The sequence below is a fragment of the Oenanthe melanoleuca genome, chromosome 1 (assembly GCF_029582105.1).
Source record: "Oenanthe melanoleuca isolate GR-GAL-2019-014 chromosome 1, OMel1.0, whole genome shotgun sequence".
Lineage (NCBI taxonomy): Eukaryota > Metazoa > Chordata > Aves > Passeriformes > Muscicapidae > Oenanthe > Oenanthe melanoleuca.
The window spans coordinates 74,241,574-74,262,738 of NC_079333.1; the positions used below are offsets into that span (position 1 = coordinate 74,241,574).

Consider the following 21,165-nt stretch of genomic DNA (forward strand, 5'->3'; position numbering starts at 1 on the left):
CCCCAAGCCTAAAGCAAAAAGGTCCTGGGTTTACTGCAGTATTTGTTAGATTCAGTTATATCCATTGCTAGAGGAGGAATGAAGGCAAATACAAACTTCTGACAAATTCTTCTGCCTTCCACTATTTCTACCTGCTAGCCTTGCTAGGCTGTTGACTGTTGAGCTCCAGAAAGGAGGTTTGCTCTGTTAGATAAAGTATTAGTTTGATTTCAATCCCCATCTGGTTTTTGGCACACTGTGTCCCATCTTCCCCTCCTCCCCTGCCTTTTCCCTCATTTGTAGTAAAAGTAAAATGATCACTACATGGTAAATATTTTATTCTCAGTCCTTGTTAATTTTCTCTGGTATCTTGATGTCCTGTCTTTGTCATCCTACCTATTGGACCATAGCCAAATTTCCTTGGGATTCTCTTGGCTTCCCGTCATCAGTTGGTTACACACGGTGCTAATAATGCAAAGGTTAGTCCCTGTATAAACAATTAACTTTAAGAGTTGAACTCAATAATCCTAGTGGGACCCTTCCAACTGGGAATATTCTGTGAATTCTGTAATCTTCCCCAGTTGCACATACCATGGTGAGCTGCAGGTGAAGGCAGCTAAGACCCTGTAGCTCCATTCTATGAGAAGACTGCTGCAGTTTGTGGGATAAGCATTCATTCATATAAACCTTCCCCTCACTCTCTATTCTTTCTTGAATAGAGAAACCATAATAATGGCAATAAATTATCTGCTGGTTTTTCTGTTGCACATAAGAGTGCCACAGTTTGTTTAGACTTAGCATCTACTTGCTCTCTCCTTTCAGAGTGGTTTCCACCAGAAATGTTTTGATACTAATGTAATATGGAATCAAGAATGGCAAGATTTTATATACTCTTGTGAGGGATTTTGGTACCATTGTGACACACTTGATTTACTCTTCTTTTGCTCATCTGTACAGTGACAAAAGAGCTAATGATTAATCTGAGTTTGTTGTGGAGGTATTGACTTGCATCCTGTTCTGGAACACCCTTGGCTAGAACTGTAGATAGCAGCTATAGATTTTCTCTGAGACTGCATGTAAATCCTACACTGCCACAAGCAGTATGGTGTATATTTGAAGGCTTTTTTGGTGACCAGTAGCCTGATCTGCTTTGATGCTGTCTCACCTCTACCCCTGGAGACACATGGTGAATGATGTTTCTAGACCCAGACTCCAGTGCAGACAGTCATTCTTTCTCTGGTTTTAGCAATAGTGACAGAGCTTTTTAAATAATTGCCTTACCAAAGTTCAGTTGGTAGTCAAAGAGGGTTAAGACAGAGCGCTGGATTTGCTTTTCTCCATTTGGAAAGTCTTTTTCAGATGTTTCTCCTGTTCTCAATAAAGACAGTATTTGCTGATACACGTTTGCTGAGAGTAGGCTGGGTTCACCATAGTGTTCCAGCTGCTCTGCAGTGCTCTGGAAATGCAAACCAGCTGCAGGTCTGGCTTAACTCAAGCCAGGTTTGTGGCTGGTTTGCATCACTGGAGCAGTGTAAAGTACCTGAAGCATGCCAGCTGATCTGGCCTATTGGTGAACCATTATAAATGACTTGTTTTTCTTCTTGTTCTTTACACGTAACTTTATTTATAGTCAAAGCCCATGGAAATTGTGTAGATTGAATCACTAAGGCCAACTTTGTGTTCAAAACTAAAGTCGATAAAATTAGAGTGCTTTTTAAGCCAGAACTTTTTCTTCTTAACTGAAATAAATTTATCAAATTACACACTATTCCTCTGCACTTCTCTGTTATGGATTCTTTTAAGATGCTTCTTCTTATTATTAGATCAAATAATAATAAGTCTGAGACCTAGAAGAGCAGGCTTTATATGTTTTATTTTGCAAAAGGTGTGCTCAGCTTTTATTCTAAATACTTTGATTTTTTTTCTATTTTATTGAAAATGTATTAAATACTTGTGCCATTATCACTATTGTCTGAAATTTTCTGATTAGAAAATACTTTGGAGATTTTGAGAGAGGAAGAAAATTGGCCAACCATGATTTTTCTTCTGTTTATAGTAAATTATAGAACTGAAATAAGTTACCTACCTTCAATAGCATGACGAGTGTTCAAAACATACCATAAATATTAATCACCAATTAGATTAGTCCATATGTAATATTTTTTTTTATAACCATATATTTCTCTGAGGCTCTTATAGTGTTGACTATGTGATGTGTGTTTTTAAACAGTATAACACAACAGAATGATAGAAGTGTCATTACAGCTATGCTGATTACACTTTTTTCAGAACCCAGAATTTTTGCCCTTCACCTAGAAATATTTTTGTATAATGAATATGGTGTGATTTAAAAAGAAAAACAACACTTTCTGGATAAGCATATTGGCATTCAAGTCAGAAATTGTATTCTTCTGATCAGTTGTATATTGAAAGAAAACATGTCAGAATTTGCAAAGTTTTTCTAGACTTTGAGGCAAAACGCTGAAGAATTAATTACTGCCTCATATTAATTAAGATAACAATGCAAAGCCCTTCATTAGAAGCATAGGAAAAGTTCTTCCTTGGTCCTTGGAGAGAATATTATATGCAAGCCCTGTTGTGTGGGTTGCAAGGTGTCACTGGAATTTATATGCATTACTTGTCTAATTGCAGTAAATGTAGCATGTCCAGATAGGTTTAAAAGTTGGATGGCTGTTTGTTACTTGCTGGAAATCACTTGAAACCTTGCTACTCAGAGGCAGCTGTTCACAGGTCCTTCACCTCTCCCCAGAGATAGCTGGAAGACTCTGTTGTTGGACCCTGTCTTTTATGGCAGAAGCAGTAAACATGACAGGTTGTTTGGGAGCCATCTGTTTTAAAATGGTTGCTGCTTTGTATTCAGTAATGAACTTGAGATCAGTTTTCTGTCTGTCTTCATAGTAACAGCCTTGTTTGGTGTCACAACAGGTGGAAGTTGATGGGATGAAACTAAATGTGACCAGCGAGTGGAACCTGGCTTCACCCTTGTTGTCTGTCACCATTGATGGCACTCAGAGGACTATACAGGTAATCTCACCAGAGCCTCTTTGGGCATACAAATAATACTGAGACGTGGGGTCTAAACTTGCTGCATCATAAAAACCGTGTGGTGTTTCTGCTTTGAGACAAATTCACTCCACTAAAGCTCTGGATGCACTTGAAGTTACTTATCTAGAGTTTTGAATATCTTGCTTTTAATGAGAAGTTCCTTATTTAGACAGTTTGCCCCAGCTTATAGGCTTGCTCTATTTAGTGGCTCGTGAGGAGACAGAATTTCTTAATCATGTAGAAAATAAGAAATGGTTTACTGCAAAAAACCAACCAATCAAAAACACTGATCAACTGAAACAAAAGAAAAACTCCCTCCTAACATAATCCACAACAAAAACCCACATGGGAACCTACTGTAAAATTAGTCTGTCTCTCATGTTTGGATTATGTGATTGTTACACTTTTGGGCCTTTGCAGTTTGAAGGTCAGAGGGCAGTGCATCTTCCCTGTAACATGTTTTTTGTATACTTACAAGAAATATCATTAGTTCCATGATTTGAAAACATCCCAAACTTATGTGTAAGAAACGAGGACAGAAAAGCTTAAAGTGGTTATATTTGCTTTCCTTTCCTTCTGAACACTTACATGTTTGAAACCAAACCCACACACCAGAGAATGCTTTTCTACATGTAACCTCAGTCAGGATTTATATGTTTGTCGACAAATCACTTATTTACAAGTATCTATTGATCCTGGAAATAATAAAAAACAAATCAAAACTTACTGAATGTATTTTTTATTTCTCTTTTATATCTATTTCCGATACATTTATCATGATACGATGGTTAGATTTCTCATAATTTACGATGAAATATGTGAATTTAGTTTTTCATTTTACCCCTGGTAGATTACCCAACTGGAAATACTATTCTTGCTTTGATTGAATTTAAAAGATTGCAACTTGAAAATAAAAATTATTGTATCTTCCAAGGTTAGTATTGCCTGAGAGTAAAATTTTCATTATGTTCCCAAGTAAATACTGGACTTAAGTTCTGTAGATTTCCTGGCAGGTTTATTCCAGCTTCAAGGAGTGTGTATATCTAAAATATTTTTCTATTTTTAGGTGTGTTTTTCTTTTCTTCTATTTTACTACTAGTCCATTTTGGTGCTATTTTATAAAGTACATTCCTAATTTTGAACAGGAAAAAATACCAATGTATAAATCTACAAAAACTGCCTAGGTAAAAAGCATTATATTTAGAATGGATAAGTGTGTTCACAAAACCTCATTGCAAACTATATTACTATATGACTGGATGTATAACTAATAGTAGCAACACTATTTAGCTAGTAATAGTTGAATTGACACATAAAATTAGTTTCAAAATTAATGACCATATGATCTGAAGAAGCTTTGTTCTAAGAGCTGAGCCAGCAATAGTGTTACTTGCACTCCCTGAGTATGACCAAACCCTATGAAGCACTACAGATCTAGCCACAGCAACATGCAGTGAGCTGACTGCATGGTATCTAGCCAGCAGAATGTGGAATAAGCACATATGTTGTTTCCTTCCCAGATTTTATCTGTCTTTGCTTTTAGCAAAGAAACTCAGTACCTTGAGAAGTTATTAATCTTTTAGTGTATATATGTAAATTTATGGGAACCTTAAATTTGACCTCTGATAGTCACTCACGGGAATCAAAATTGGTTTTTTTCTGTAGACTTGCCCCACTGCAAGAACCAAATTAGACAAGTGTATTCCTGTAGGTCAATTTGTCTCCAAAAGCAATTGACCCTTGAGTCTTGAAGTATCTTCTTTCTGCAAAACTTAGCCCTAGAGCCATTTAAGCAACAAATATGGATGAATCGAATAATTCCAGCTGTGCTTTATTAATTTTCAGCCAACCTAATTTTTCTTCATAGTTGGTTTCATTCTTCTAAATTTGCACAACCAAACACAATCTTTGTGAATGTTTTATTTCTTTGAAGGTTTGATTTATGCGCCTTTGGCTCAATCCTGCAGATTGGCCACAATCTAGCAAAGCACTTAAGCATCGAAACAGGGAATAAATAATTTTAAAATGTTTTGGTTTGAAATTTAGTTATGTACTTGTAGTCTATACATTCAAATTTTGGCTTATCTGTTGCATGTTTAAAAATAAGTAATTAAGCATGCTTCTGTATTTTCACTCCTCTGCTAAAGGCTCAATGAGAATTAGAGCAAAGCAGAGCACCAACTTTGCTACAGAGTTATGAGGGACCTTTGAGTATAAACCCCTGGTTTTCTAGGACAGTTTCTAGAGTATGGGACCTGAGTGCCTGAGGAGAAGTACATGCCCTGGTGGCGGTCTGTCTAGGGCATACCAGGGCGCAAGAAGGATGTGTGGCAGCCCCCCTCCTCCTGCTTTTGTTTCCTGTGTGAGGAAGCCCATCTGTGTGCAGCAGATGGGAGCTGCAGAGTGCCTGGCCAGGTCCCCAGATGAGAGTGGGACCAGAACCCTTGCAGGTCCTTGGCTGCAGCATAAGGGCTCTGAAATCATTGTGCTGCTTTGGGTTACTGTGAAATCCATAGGATGTTGTACGAAGTGATTAAGTGGGGAAAACTCGGGATCATTTGAGCAAGAGATTTCTGAGATGCAGTCTCCAGGGATGGGGGTGTGGGTAGACCCCGTGGCATTTCTTCTAGTACGCAGATTTCTTCATGGGGGATTTTTTGTGGCTGTTTTCAGTAGTTCCTCAGTTAATCCCAGTTTCTCAGAATTTTCTCTACTTATGACTAAACTCTACCTCTCATTTGGTGAGGCTGAATTTAACACATCCTGAAGTGTAGAATTTTGTTCAGCAAGCAAATGACATTTTTTTGTACAGAAATACTTCACCAAAATGGTTTCCCATACTTGTTTCAAAAGATATTAGTGACTCAGAATTTGACTTACACCTAGATATTATGAATTTGGACTTTGCCTTTGCTGAAAATTAAAGAACTATAGGAATATAGTTACAATACACCTTCCTTAGTATTGAAGGGATTGGATTTTATTTAATTGCAGATGCATGTTTAAAATACTTATATATATAAAAAGCAGGATTTGAATATGATATAACCTTTTAGGAAATCTTTAGAATAAAAATACATGAATATATTGGGGTCTTAATGATTCGTGTGGAGAGTGAGTGGAAAAGTGGAAGTTGATTTGAGTCGTGGAAAAGAAAAACAAGAATTCCTGTGGAAACTGGAAAGGAGAACGGTGGCTCAGTATGGTATCTTGGAAAGTAATGATGATTGGAAGAAAGGCATCAGGCATATTTTGGGACAATTAGGGCATTTTTACTTCTCTGTCTCCTCCTATATACAAGTAAGCTAGAGTTCAGTGAGCCCTGTGCCTGCAGAGGTTGTCTATGACCTCTTCTGTCTCCCAGTATGAACTGGGGAGCAGGTGGAAGGAAGGAATAAGCTGTCTTTTTCCATAGAGTTTGAACATCTTTTATTCCTCGTGGGAACTAAAATCTAAGGGGACCACAAGATAAATCAAGGAATCCATGGAGTCCAGCAGATGGGCTTGAACCTTACTGCAGCTCTGTCCTTATTAGTCAGGTTGTCAGTAGGTGCCTTCTGCTGGAACACTGCACAGGAAGACCTGGGATATTCAGGGTGAGCAGGTTGCTCAAGAAGAAAATGCATCTAGGAGGAGATCCTTAAAGCAACAGGTACTTGTGTTTGGGCAAGTTCTCAAAAACCACCCCACCAACTATTCAGATTTCAATGTTTCATGGACAAATTTTACAACTGTTTAGTACTGTGCCTTTATTGGTCCTACCATCAAATACTAAACTCATCCTTAAATACCTTTTACTTGCTGATAGCTCCTGTATCAAAAGGATGCTGAGCCAGAACCATAGAATGGTTTAGTTTGAATAATTTGTCACCATCTTTGCCAATACTTTTGTACCCCTTAGTTCCATCATATGCACCCAGCCTTTTCACTACCAAACTGTTGGGCCCACAGCTCTGCTATCTTGCTGAAACCTTCTACCCTCTAAAGGCAGTGTAGGCATTCTGCCTGGACCCTGGAAAACTTTTCATGGCTTTTGGCACCTTCAGCAAAGCAATTTTACAATAGCACTGGTGATCCCTCTTTTTTGGTATTCCCTGGCTTTCAGAGTATTAGTCTCTGATGAACTGAAGCTCAGTAGGATGTAGCAAGTACTTAACTGGACAAGGTCCTGAGCAGTTCAGTAGCACTTTGACATTAGTCTTGCTTTGAACAGGGAATATGACTACCTGATTTCCAGAGGTCCCTTCCAGCATAACTGCTCTGTGTCTGTTGGGCATCCCAAACTCTGCAGTAAAGAGGTCTTTATCAGTCACAGCAAGGTGTAATTAAGAGAGTAATGGAGTTGCTAAACAAGAACATGATCCTGTAAAGCTGAAATCATCAGTCTCAAGCTTCAAGTGTTTTTGTGAATGAAATAGATGAAGATTTATCAGGGGAGCTTTCTCTACTTAGTGTTAAAGGGAATTTGGTGATAGCATCACTTATTTTTTCATTTAATTTATTTATTGCATCAACAATTGCAGCAGGAGTAGTATATTCTGCATCCTGGGGTATGACAAATGTAAGTGCTTCTCTGATACAATGTTTCTTTAGATTATTATTTTGGTCTATAATAACAGAAAAAATAAGAATGCTGTAGGTTATCAAGTCTTTGTTCCAGGGAAATGTTTGACGTGAGAACAAAGGCTTTGCCCAAGTATTCATTTCCTATAACTCTTTAGAGACATTTTTCATATGTATAATTTTTTTATTTTTGTAAGAAAAATTTCCTTTTTTTCATTTTGCTGTTTTGAGATCTCAGATGTAATCTGTGATAATGATATGATACATTATATGGGTTTTCAATTGTAAGTATCATTACTTCAGAACACTTATTTTCTTAAACCCTGAAAATTGTTTTGGAAAGGTTTAGTGAGCAGTGTTTATGACTGCTTGACAGTCCATTTTTTAGTGCTGTGCAATTACTGCACATACTCTGCTCTTGTCCTTTAATTTCAAAATTACTCTTGCTAGGTTGTCTCCAGAAGAGGGACTCAGAATGATCTGCAGACATTTGATCATCCTATGCCCACAGAGCTGTATTTTTGGGTAGAGAAAATCCAGTGTGAGCCCCAGTACTCAATTCCTGATGGCTTATGTTGATTAACCTGTAGATCACCTACTGTTTTTTTTTCAGCCTGTTTCAGTTATGGCTGACCTAGCCAAATCTGGTACAGATTTCTTGTTCGTTGTTCAGATGGAGAATATGTGAAGGGTAGGTGAAAACTAAAGGGAATAAAAGCTCATGAAACTACAGTAGAAGGACTAAAAGCATACACCACTACCTTTACCAATTCTTTAATGCTTTTTTCATTCAGGAAGGAAATGAGTGATGAATTGATACATTCAGTCAATCCCTCTGAAATAAGACTAGTTTTATCCTGTTTTACTCAAGATGTTAATCAACTAACATTAGTTGTCATGGTATCTTGTGCCATATTTTTTTCCTCTTGGAGCTATACATTTTCAAGACAAACAATATTCAGGATGAATAATTATCAGGATTCTGTATGTGTCCAAGAACCAAAGCTTTGCATTCAGTTGCTGACAGACATTGTAGTTTTATGATATCTAAACTATGAAAGATGAGAAATGGCTCTCTTGAACATGATAACACATTCAGAAAGCAAAGGGGAAGGAAGAGGAGGGGCATAAGAGTGAGAAAAGACTATGGATCCTGTAAAAAATTTTTCTCAGGGCAGTCACAGACATTATCAGATCTAGAACCACATTTTGACTGCATAATTTCCCCCCTTATAGGAGAAAGATGTATCATGGCATGCCAAAACATGGGTAAAGCTTCAAGAAGTTCTAGTCATATTGTGATTTAATGTAGTAACAGCAAAAAATTTAAAGTTCACCAAGAAGACTAAATGCCTAATTATTTTATTGTTGTAAATCTTGGGTTGAAGTAAATGTCCTTTAGATTAATTCTTTACTAACAACAAATAAACAGTATTTCCTGTGGAGGGTTTTTTGGGTGGTTGTTTGGGGGGACGGGATTGTGTTGTTTGTTCATTTGTTTTGATTGTTTTTCTTAATTTTAAAACCTGTCACCTACTTCTTTGTAACACCTACCTATCTCAGAGAATTAAAGAAACATATGAAGATACTTAGGCGCTCTCTGTATATGTAATAGCATACCTGCAATGGTTTTAATGTTAAAATAAAACTTTGCAAAAAGAAGTAACATGTAACAGTCACATTGGATATTGCATAAAGAAATATTGGGAAGGATCTGTGTTTTTATTTTTCTGTTTATGGGAGGACAGAAATTCCCAAGTTATCTAGTGCAATTGACTCCTGGGCATTAAGAGAACTCCTAAAAAGTTGGTGCTCTTACAAACTGCAGCTCACAGTCATCTGTGTGGATTGATGGCCTGTAAGCCACTCACCCTGTATTGAACATCTATATTTGTACTGTTTGGGAACAGATTCCATTTAGTCCCTGGAAAGGGACTGAGGTGGCTTGCAAGAGGTGCCAGGGGAGGCCAGTATTTCAGCATTCTGGCAGGATTCCTTTTAATGGGAGGGACTACTTCAGCACAGTGCCACTACCATCAGTCTTAGACATCTTTCACAAGTCAAAATGCTTCACACACTGCACTTGATCATCTCTTTCCCCACTGGATGACTGCTGCCCTTGTAAGAACCTAGGAAATATGGACATGCCCTGAGGAAGAACAGCTCACTGAGGCTTCGTTCATTATAAAGTATGAACTGAGACTGGTAATGGCTAAGGGTAGAGTAGTGCACAAAATCAGGCTAACTTCTCATCTGTAGTTTAATGCTCTAAGGGGAGAAAGTGATGACACCACCAGTGCAGAATGTTAAATTGTGAAAAGGTAGGGTGATTCCTGAGGTGGAAAGGCTTGTGAGGGTGAGCAAGTCTGAACATGCAGTGCAATACAGACAGACTCCAGCACAGTACAAGTCTTGGTCACATTGCTAGTCTAGGATGCATCCCTTGACTGGGATTTTGCACAGTGATTTTGCTGAAATTAAGTTCTGCTTTCTAGAAGGAGAGGGAAAAGGAGACTAATAAGGTCAAATCAATCACCCCTTGTTGTTGAGAGGATGACTTAAAGGTTTCACAGCTACTTCTGCAGCCTCTTTTCTGACCCAACCATGGGACTCTAGTAGGAGTCACTCCAAGGTAGGAGTGGTATGAGTGGAAGATTGAGCTTTCCAGATGTCCCTCATGTACACAAAATCTCATAGATTAAGAACTAGCAAATAAATCTGTTAGAGCTTTACAAGGTGAAATATTGTGGATTTTTTTCCCCTTATTTCCCTATCGTGGGAATAATTTGGTTTTTAATTAAAATTATCTGGGGATGATTCTGGCCTGTGTTTTGTTAGGTGGAATTTTCAAGAATTTATAATTTTTCAACAAAAAGTGGATAGCATCCTCCATTTGAAATTCCTGGCATAACATGTTCAGAATTTTTGTTAGTGAGCAGTTGAAATGAAGCAGTAGGGGCTGGGCTGTAAGAAATTCTGCATTCTGACAAACAGCACCATGCTGGAAACCTATCAGTGTTTTGCTCAAGATTTTATCTGTAGCCTATCCATACATTTTCTGGACTTGTAATTTTGGGATTTTTAAAAATTTTTTCTGGAGATAGAAAACACAATCTATGTGTTTTCTGTTTCCAGAAAAAAAGAAATGGTCTCCAGCTTTTACTTTCAGAAAATAAACCCAGTATATAATAGTTAAAGAAAATTGTGTTTGAGAAGGTTGTGTATCTATTTATCTGATTGCCTTTGCCAGTTCAAATTAATTCTGACTTTGGGAGATATCATTATTTTTTCATTTGTCAGCAGAGCAAGAAAATAATGCTTTTGGTCTGTTGGAGTTTCCTTGGTTTTATATCTTTCCTTCTCTACAGCTGCTCCCTTCTAGTAGCTTGGAGAGTCTTAGAGACCAGAAGATTTGTGGAAGATATTCTAAGATCATGTTGTTGTTTAATAATGTCCCTTAAGAGTGTCTTTCAGTAATATATATTTTATGTATTCTTGAGCTGATTTATTCTTCTTCATGTAAATGTTGTCATAATTTTTATGTAGTGCTCATCCATTGCAGGCTTAATGCAAAGCTGATTGTAATGCTATTGCATCTTAAAATGAGTACATCATTGATATCCAACTAAGTGGAAATAATTTTCTATGGCAAAGCAGAAGAATTTAAAGTCATATCATACTAACCTCTTGTAATTTACTGGGATTTACAGATTAAAATGATTATTTGTGAAATGACTGTGGTATAGCTCACACAAGATAGAGGAGAAACAAACACATTTTGTATGATTGTATACACTTTTCTATTTTTACATGTGTGCATAAACATTTTGTTTGTATATACATAGCATATGCAATATAACACACTGTAACGTGTGTGTAAAAATACATATAATATTTATGTAACACTCACACCCATTTGACAGCTTTGAGACTGCAGATGGATTTTTTGAAGTTGTGATTTTTTTTCAGATTAGAGTTAGCATGTTACTTTCTCATAAGGAAAGAAAAATATACTTTTAACTTCCATGATTATAATTAAGTTAGTTGGGAGCTCTGCATGCTGAATCAACCAGAAAATAAATTGGTTATGTCTAAGATTGCATAATTTATGTCAACAATAGAATTTTACTGTATTGGCAGGTAAACACATGGGGATGTTTTGTCTTTGAACAAATGATCAATTTCCCTTGCCTTTTCGGTGTGAAACTCTTAGTAAATAATTTGCAATTTATTAGGAGAGCAATGACAATGCATATAATTAGCTATTCTCTATTGTTACCTCTATTTGATTACTTTCCTGCTATCACATGCAATATGAAACCATCTATTATGAGGTATAGAATATGTAAATATCTAACTTTACAAGGGAAACTGGAGACTGGTCCTTTTTCTAAAGAGGTGGGAAATAAAAGAATAATTGTTAACCATGTCCTTTCATTTTCTTGAAAACATCAATTACATTTGCAAATCCCAGAAACACAAGCCTGCCAGTGGAACAGAAATAACTCTTTTCAGAAAAATCTAATCACATCTAATAGCTGAAATTTATTTACTGTAATTTGAAACATTAATTATGATAATGTTCTGACTTCTTTTGTAACACAGTGCTCAAAAGCCTGGCAGTTCTCTTTTTGGTCTTGCTGTAACATATGTTTTATGACTTGCAGAATTTCTCTGCCTTTCTTTCTTCTTTTTGTTTTTTTCATACATCCATGAGGGAAATTTCTTTTTCCCCTGTTTCTTAACTATTTTGTTCACCTTCCCCATTATTCCTCCCCCTCCCCCTGCCAGATGTTAATTTAAGAGATGGATTTTAGTGCTTATACTGACTTTAAATGTGATTGACACTGAATGTAATGCTTTGTATTTTGGACACAGCAAACAGTAGCAATGAGGAGCTGCTATAGTGAGATATCAGTGTGCTCCAACAGTGTCAGGGCAGGAAAAATGCTGCTGATTGTCTTGTGGCTGAGGCTTTAGAAGGTGCCTTCTATATATACATATTTATTTGGTTTTTTTAAAGTGGTTATTACATTATTTTTGAAAGGGCTTGGTTTTTGCTATGCTAGCTTATTTGGCTGCAAGTGAAGAAAATCTGTGCGAGGAAATACTTTAATGATTTGCTTTTCAGTTGGGAAAAGTAAGTCAAGTTGTCAAGCTACCTGGATTTACTCTGAAAGCCTTTAAAGAAAATGACAAAAGGACTCTATTTTTCTTTTTATTTTGTTTTGTTTTTTTTTAAGTTGTGTTTTTCTGTGTGACAGGGAGATTAGCCAAAAAAATGGAATTTTTATTAGGACATGAAAAGGTCTCTAATGACCCTTGAAAGCGGACAAAAGGGTAGCACAATAAGTGACAGAACTCTAACAAGGGTGGAGGGCATTCCAGGAAAAAAAGAAATTAAATCCTTCAATTTTTTTCGGCTTGCCATTTTCTGACAGCTTATCAAGTGGTTGGGACTTGTTTGTTTTGGCATGCGGTTCATTCATTGTAGGCAGCCGGTACTTTGTTCTTCTTTGTGGTTTCCAAAACCTGATTGTGTTTATCCTAGACTGTGGGAAAAGTGTATATTCCTGTTTCCTTTATAAAAGTAAACGTCAGGTTTTGTATGAAATTTTATTTCCCATATTTTCCATTCCATTAATCATTATTGTTGAAATATGTCAGGCTCTGGCACATCACCCTTTGTTTTCATATGATTGTACAGATTGCAATGTCAGTGTGTGACCTGTTAAGTCAAAAAATAAGCATGTTTGGGCTGTAGTAATTATTACTTCATAAAGTGTAGCTGAGGAACATGCACAATTAGTGAAAAGGGACTAGGATTTAATTTATTGCTATTAAAATTGTTTTGGGGGATATCTAGCTATTGTTGTGTAGCACTTTCTCATTTGGTCTAGACAAGTCTTAGGGGAGCTATGAAAAGGGCTCTGCATATACCTGGAGGTAGCTGTAGAAGGGAAGGGAATAATCTGTATTTCCTGTGTGTAATGAAAAAGATTAGAATTAATATGAGTAATACAGTTTGAAGTAAGGGTTATTTTAATCAAATATTAGGAAAAAAACATCCTAATGGTAAAGATGCAGAACACTGGGATAAATTGCTTAGGGAGACTGTGAAATTTTTGCAATTGAAAGACTTTGAGAATGAGTTAGAAATACATCATTTGGGACTGACACTGGTGTGTTTTGATTCTGCTGGCAGTCTTAGGCTAGATGATCTCTCAAGATTATTTGCAGTGCTGTTCTTATGATTTTTTTTCTTTAAAATGCTGATGATTTCTGTGCAGTCCTTTACAATGATACTCATCTTCTGAGGTCTGTTCTTTAGTACTTTTATGTACGCTTGGGATTGTGTAAAATGAGAGCTGTGTTCCTTGAGTTGGGACCTATGTGGGCCATAGCTTAAATAGTAGGAATGAAATATGAGAAAAAACTTTTGACACTGAAGGAGAATATGATTCACAGGAAGAAGGAATTCTTTATATATTTTGCATATTTAAATGATGTTTAATACTGTGTGAAACCAGTAATGTATTTTCTCTTGCATTATCTTGTGGCTTACTGACAATGTAATATTTGAAGACTCTTTAATAACTTCAATCAACTCCTGAACCACAGTAGGTGACCAGATATTTCATAAGGTCATTTTTTTTTCTGTTTTCAAAGTAGCATCATTGAAGGTTTGCATTTTAAAAAGAGATTAAAATGTCTCTCATTAGGAGAGAATGAAGATAATACTAAATGTGAGTAACAGGAATACAGAATCACAGAGAGGGCAGAAGACTCATTATTCATGACATTCGAGCACAAGGTTGCTCTGTATTGTACTTGGCCATGTTTGCCTTCATTGTCCTTCAAAAACTAATTTTATTGGGTTGACTGAACTAAAACCAAAATCTGTGATGAAATATGATTTAGACTTCTAGTACTTTTGTTGAAGGAAATTATTTTATCTGTTTTATATACAGACATATCTATTAATTTTTTTTATTACTTTACAGTGATGTGACAAAGAAAATGGAATTTTGAGTTGCTTTAATGAATTCTCACATTTGTGTTTTTCAGCGGATTTCTCGGAATGCCTCTGGAGAGACAAGCATTCAGTTTCTAGGCACAGTGGTAAGCATGTAATAACTGTGTATTGAAAGGAGTTAAGTTGGTAGAAGAATATAATGTAAACAGAAAGTAGCTAAATTATACTTCTAGTACATTTACCACTTGTAGTTGTGGGGATCAGTATTATGTGTAAATATTCTGAATTTAGCAGGTGAATGTTAGCTGAACTGAAGCTAATTTCCAAGGCACAGTATCTGTTCTACCTTCCTATTGATTCCAGTCTGCATCAGTTTCATTTGGAAGGGATCTAAATCTACTGATTGTAGATTTGTAAGCTTATTGCACTATGCTGAGGTTTGCACATCAGGATCAATCCCACTCTTCCTCACCACATCAACTTTCTGATCTCTGTTGGTTCACCGTATCACATTCCCCTACATCCCAGAGTGGATATCCCAGTAACTGTTTTAGGAAAAACTATTTAGTAATGCAAAATGTTCTGTTCTTTTCTCATTCTAACCAGGTTTGGTAGCTCTGTAGTTCTCTCAGATTTTGTTTGCTAGATAGAAGTATGCCTAAAATCCTAATCAGATTTTATATCATTTGACAGAATTTGCTCTATAAAATTGTTCTGTGGAGCAGTCACGTAAAATATACAAGTTTTGTGTTGAGTCATGGATGCTTACAAGCATACATGTGATTGAAGCAACTTCCAGTTCTGTGATTTGCATGGTTAAAATGCAGCCATTGAATTTTTCCAAGTTCCATATGCATCTGAAAATAGTTCTGAAAATGAAATAAAATTGAAGTATCCTCTAAAGTAAGTTGTCCTGCTTGCTGCCAATAATTTCACTGTAGTGATACTAACAGAGGAAAGCCTGGGAATTAAACATTCCATTTAGAATTTACTCCTATCATCTTTATGCACTGTTTGTTTTGGACACAAGTGGATTAGGATTGCATATGATCATGCTTTCATTCTACTTGTGGTTAGTTCTTCTGTAAGTTGTATGAAGCTATTGTTGGTAAGGTAACATGGTAAACTTAACAAGAATATCTTGCATTTATGTTTTTACCTTACATGTTTGTTTTTAGAAATGAAAAACTGCTCTAATGTTTTTTTACCTCTATAAATATATCTCTGTGTATGCATATTTATTTGTCTTAATCACAAGCAGAGTAGCAGTAGCTTAAAAACAGAAAAATGAATTTTTGTTCTGCACTATTGTATTTATGATGATGCTTCAGCTCTGGAGTTGCAACCTGTATATGTGAGATGGCTGCTAGGGGGCTGATCAGATGGTTTTTGTGTGAGAAGAAAATAATTACTAGAAGTAGATAAGATACAAACACAAATGCAACTTGATAATACTGAGTAGATTTTAATTTCTTTCTCTCTAAGTGGGTGCTGTAGCTGGGAAGATTCTGATTGTGTTTTTAGTGACATTAAATATTAAAACTGTTCTTCAAGTTAGATATGAAAATATTTTGTATTCTTTTGTTAGAAGTGCCCCAAAGTCTCACTTACAGGCCAGAAGTCATATTCTGGGCCTTGTGCAGTAGGAAAAGATTATGAAAGAGGGAATAGAATTGAGGTGCTTTTAGCTTCTAAAAAAAATGATGATGAAACAGCAAATGGATTGAAATATATGTTAGATCTTACTGACTAGCTTATGTGTGTTTATTGAGTCCTGGTTATTTGGGGAAATCAAGTATGTGATTACAACTAAAATTCTCAGGAGGACTAAACAGGAAAACCTTGAGAGTAGTCTGAGATTTTTTTATTTAATATAAATTATGCACGTCTTGCTGATCAAACCCAGGGAGAGAACTTCAGCAATCAGGGAAGAGAAACAGTAATGAAATCTGCTTCCCAGGGTTTGTTCCAATACCAGTTTTCCCATAGAATCCAATCTGTGCCTGTGCTTCTCTCAGTTCTTCTAGCCCACTGTCCTCTTTTCCCCTAAGTCTTGTTTTTTCGTTTGTCCATCCCTCGTTTAACATCCTTGCACTGTTCTGATTTAAACTTAATGTAATCAGTTTAAGTAATGGGGAGGGGGAAAGATACAATGTTATCCACTACAAATGGCTGCACATATAGATACACAGTCTGTATGTGTGTACATGTGCCCATATACAAATGTAGATGTTCTAACAAAGAAATTGTTATCTTAATAAAGGCCCTAGAAATACATTTTGAGTTCACCATTACTTATCTCTTACTAAACCCTCGCTAAGTGAAGTTGACTTAGGAAGTGTTTGAAAGAAAAATTTAGCAGCAAAAGACTCCTGATTGCTCATTATTATTATTATGATGCATTGTATTGACATAATTAACAGCTTGCAAAGTTACTTCTTTACTCTTTTTTTTTTTTTTTTTTTTTAGTAGCAAGCATAAAGGATAATTCTGAGCATTCTGTGTTCCTTTTGATCAGGCAAATGTTGATGGCACTCCAGTGGTACCAGGCAGCACGGGGCTGTGGAGTGTACAGACCACTGACCTGTCCAGCAGAATATATTTTTAGAACCAGCTTGTAAGGAGCACAGCTTGCCTGGTTTGTCAGGAAGGCATCAGCTTCAATAAATGGCTTCACTTGATTTTTTTGACATTGGGCAACTCTGCTGCTGAATTTTGACAAAACACAAGCCCCCGTTTCAGGATGGCAACTGACACTCCGAGAGGAAGTGAAAGCTGTGCTTCTCTATTAGAAATATCCTGGCTGTTCCAGTTAGTTAGGTGGAGGACAGAGAAAACTGCATTGCAGATGAAAGACAACAGTATAATATGAATTTTGCTGCATAACATATGGTAAACATCTGGACAGTAAGATGAATGTTTCTGTTAGTGTAGCAGCATATTTCTGTTATTTTAGAGGAGAACAGGAAAAATCATGTTGCTTTCTCCAGTGATATCATAGCTTTGAGTGCATACTGTTAGCATCACTTGGGGGTCTACATGGATTTGTAATAATGCTTTTGTTTGTTTCTGATCATGTGTAGAAATTCATTGTTACTTGAGCATTTCTCTTCTCTCCAAATTGTAGTGGGATTAAATAGCTTATTTTCTCCAAATTGTTTTTTGATAGAGGGTTGTGAGTCTCAGATATGATAGAGACTCATGCTTTTGGAAGATGTACAAGGATGTTTCTGCCTGAGGAGCAAGGAACTTATAGCTGTAAGAAATAGTTGTTGAATGGGAAATTGCACTGGTTTGGTTTAATTTTCTTGTGAGGATAGCATTTTGAGTCCTCACTAAATTACTGTGGAGGAGATCCTGGGTTATTGCTGTAATTGAAATTTTACATGAGTTTTTGCTCATTTGTCCCCTCTGATGAATGTCACTAGATGTGGTGTGCTGATGGAGTCCTGCTATTTTGCCACTTCACGCTAGATTTATTCAGATAGTGTATTTATTAATAGCATTACCATAACAACAAGTAATCTGGTTGTGCTATGTATTGTACAAAGAAAAAGGAAGCAAGATAGTACATGATTCAGATTAATGTCCTAAACTGTGCCCAAAAGAAAGAGTGCAGGAAATAAGAAAGCAGTCCTTTATGGGGTGTCTCCTGTGTGTAGGCAGCTTACAGAATAGGTTTGTCAAAAAAACGTAGGATCACAGAATGGTTTACATTGTAAAAAGATCTCCAGGATGATCAGTTCCAGCCACTAACCCAGCAATGTCAAAGCCACCACTAAACCATGTCTGCAAGTGCTACATCTACACATCTTTTAAATGTCTTCAGAGACAGTGAAGAGTCAGCACCACTTTCCTGGGCAGCTTGTTCAATGTTTGACAACCTTTTCCATGAAGAAATTTTCCAAATATCTGATCTAAACATCCCCTGGTGCAGCTTGAGGCAGTTTTCTCTCATTGCTTGTTACCTGAGAGAAGAGACCAATCCCCACTTGGCTGCAACCTCCTTTAAGGCATTTGTAAAAAATGTGAAAGTTCCCCCTGAACCTCCTTTTGTCCAGGCTAAACAACCCCATCTCCCTCAGCTGATCCTCACAGGACTTGTTCTCTAGATGTAAAGATCATATAAAAAAGATACATAAAATCTAAAGAAAGACCCTAAGATCTATACACAGAGCTTCTGCTTCTGCCTCTGCAATTCAAAAAACTGGATGCTTGAGTACTCAGAAGACCAAAGTCCACCCTTCATTCCTGTCTTTCTAATTACCCTCCATTTTCTGCTGTGTCTTTTGTCTTTTCGTTCCACCTTCTGTTCTCTTACGTGAGAGGAATGTTTTTGGCTGGCCCACTGCTGGCCCCAGTCATTTGTTGGTTATTCAGGCCTCTCAGCAGGACTTCAGCAATGAAATACGTCTGGGCAGGCAGCCTTTAACACTGAGAAAGCTGCGAGTATATAGAGAACTGCAGTTTATTGTGCAAGCATTGAACGTATTCTAGACTGTGTGCAGAATTTGAAATAAAGAAGTTGTGTATGTTCAGATAATGAGCAGCCTGGCTCCATCACGTCTGTAATGCCATTGTCAGCTTTGGGCTGCAGGCCATGCTTGATAGTGATGCTCTGCTGACCCAATGGATCACTTTCCTCAAAAGAGATGGTCCCTGTCCTCTGCCATTTATGCTGTTTCTTTGATCTTCTCTAACATCACAGCAGAAATATAAACAGTTTTTTTTTTTCCTCTGAGGACTGATGAAAGAACATATACATGACATACTGCTCAGTATATTACTTGACAATATAGGGGAACACAATATAGGAACCCACATGGAACAGACTGGAATTACCCTGGCTTAAGAGTCAAGCCTTCTTTAGGTGCTTTCTGAATTTCCTAGCACTTTTCTTGATTCATGCATCTCACTGGAGATTTTTCCATTACTGATCACCAATGGAGTGCTCTTTGCCACTTTTGACTTACAAAATATTTTAAGTTTTGCACTGGTAGCTTATGCTCACTTATGATCTATTAGCCTGTTGATACTACACGTCATTTTCTTCAGCCTTCTTGCAGACCTATTTAAAATAGTCCTGAGACCTGCCACTGCAACCTGGTCTGCAAATTCCAGGAGAAAACTGGATTTAAGAAAAGTAGTCTCTATTAAGCCCTGGCCATACTTTTTAGCATAGCTGGCATATATTCCAGTGTAGTAGTAATCACAGTTAGTATTAATGAGTTTTGGGTTTCAGCTACTTCCAGATAGATTGGCAAAGGGAAATTCCATATAAAGTCAGGGTTGTTAATTCTATATACTGTCAGAAACGTAAAGGCAATCCTCAAAATCTTTATCTTTGCTCCTATCTTACTGCATTTTCTTAATTCAGATATGTATCTAACATAATCTTAGGAGCTACAGGCCAGTATAGCAACTTTACTCACTGTTGATTCTTCCTTCTGCTCCCTCTTGCCATGGCTTATCTGCTTTTGCTTCAACAGCAAACTTCCAACTTTTTGTCCCATTACTGAGGCTTGCAAATTGTCCTGAAACCCTGCAGTCTGTGTATAATCTCATCAGCAGACAGTTTCCTCCTCCTTTTTCCCTTCTCAGTGTGTTCTTATAAAGCTTTGGCTGTATGAGTCTGATTCAGCTCACAATGGCAAATGTTTAACAACCTGCTTCTTTCACCCTTAGAAGTCGTTACAGTTCTTAACAAGTTCTTTTCTTTCTTTATGCTTTTCTTTCTAAAAACGACACTTCTGAAATTAGATACTCAACATTTATGCAGACTTTCAAACATTGGTTGAAGACCTGCAGAGGTTACAAAGGTGGTATTTATTGGAATATAGAAAGTACTAACCACAAGAAAATAAATATAGGTCAGTAGGTGTTTATTTTGCAAGCTAATGTCTTTTTTTAAATGGTTTTCCTACTCTTCCCATTCACCAGCCTTAAGATTAGAGTCCCTGCTGATGTAAAGGGAATTGTACTGTTGTATAGGTTTTATTTTCTTTTCATCCATTCCAGAGACACTGTGAAACACAGCGCTTCTAGTAGTAGAACTATCATCAGTGGCATTTCAGTAGTGCAAAAGGTGTCAACAGAAAAAACGTGCAGTTGTTCCTGAAAACAATAGCTTCCTTTTGAATGTGGACGATGAGAATCCTGACACTGGCTGAAATGTGCTGCAGTATTCTGTGGGAAGTGGGCAACTTACGCAACAGGGATTTCACTTGTGAAAGTAGTGATCATCATTAGGACTCTGCAGTGAGAATTGTTCCAGTTCACGAGGTGTGAATGATCAGGTGCAGTCACACAGCTACGTATGCTGTTCACATTGCAATTCTCTTATATATTATTTGCATGTTTTAAAGCAGAAGGTGTAGTGAATATATTAAAACTGTCCACTAGGGGCAAACTCAAAACCACCTGAGAGATCTAGAAATACCAGTGTTGCCAAAAGCCACGTCCCTAAAATCAAAATAATCAGACTATTTTGGAAATCTTGCTCAGGATTCCTTTGGAAAGAGAAATAAGAAGGTGCTAGGAGTTCTTTCTAAATTTTGTTCCTGTGACTTTAAAGAAACCAG

General features: G+C 36.9%; 1 protein-coding gene across 1 annotated transcript in view; it reads left to right on the plus strand.

Annotated features, from left to right (window-relative positions):
- Nucleotides 1–21,165, plus strand: part of PCCA (propionyl-CoA carboxylase subunit alpha) — a 267,652-nt gene that overhangs the window by 194,537 nt on the left and 51,950 nt on the right. The window contains exons 20-21 of the mRNA XM_056498008.1: nt 2,926–3,024; nt 14,677–14,730. Coding sequence (XP_056353983.1) covers nt 2,926–3,024; nt 14,677–14,730 — 153 coding nt within the window. The remainder of the gene's footprint in view (nt 1–2,925; nt 3,025–14,676; nt 14,731–21,165) is intronic.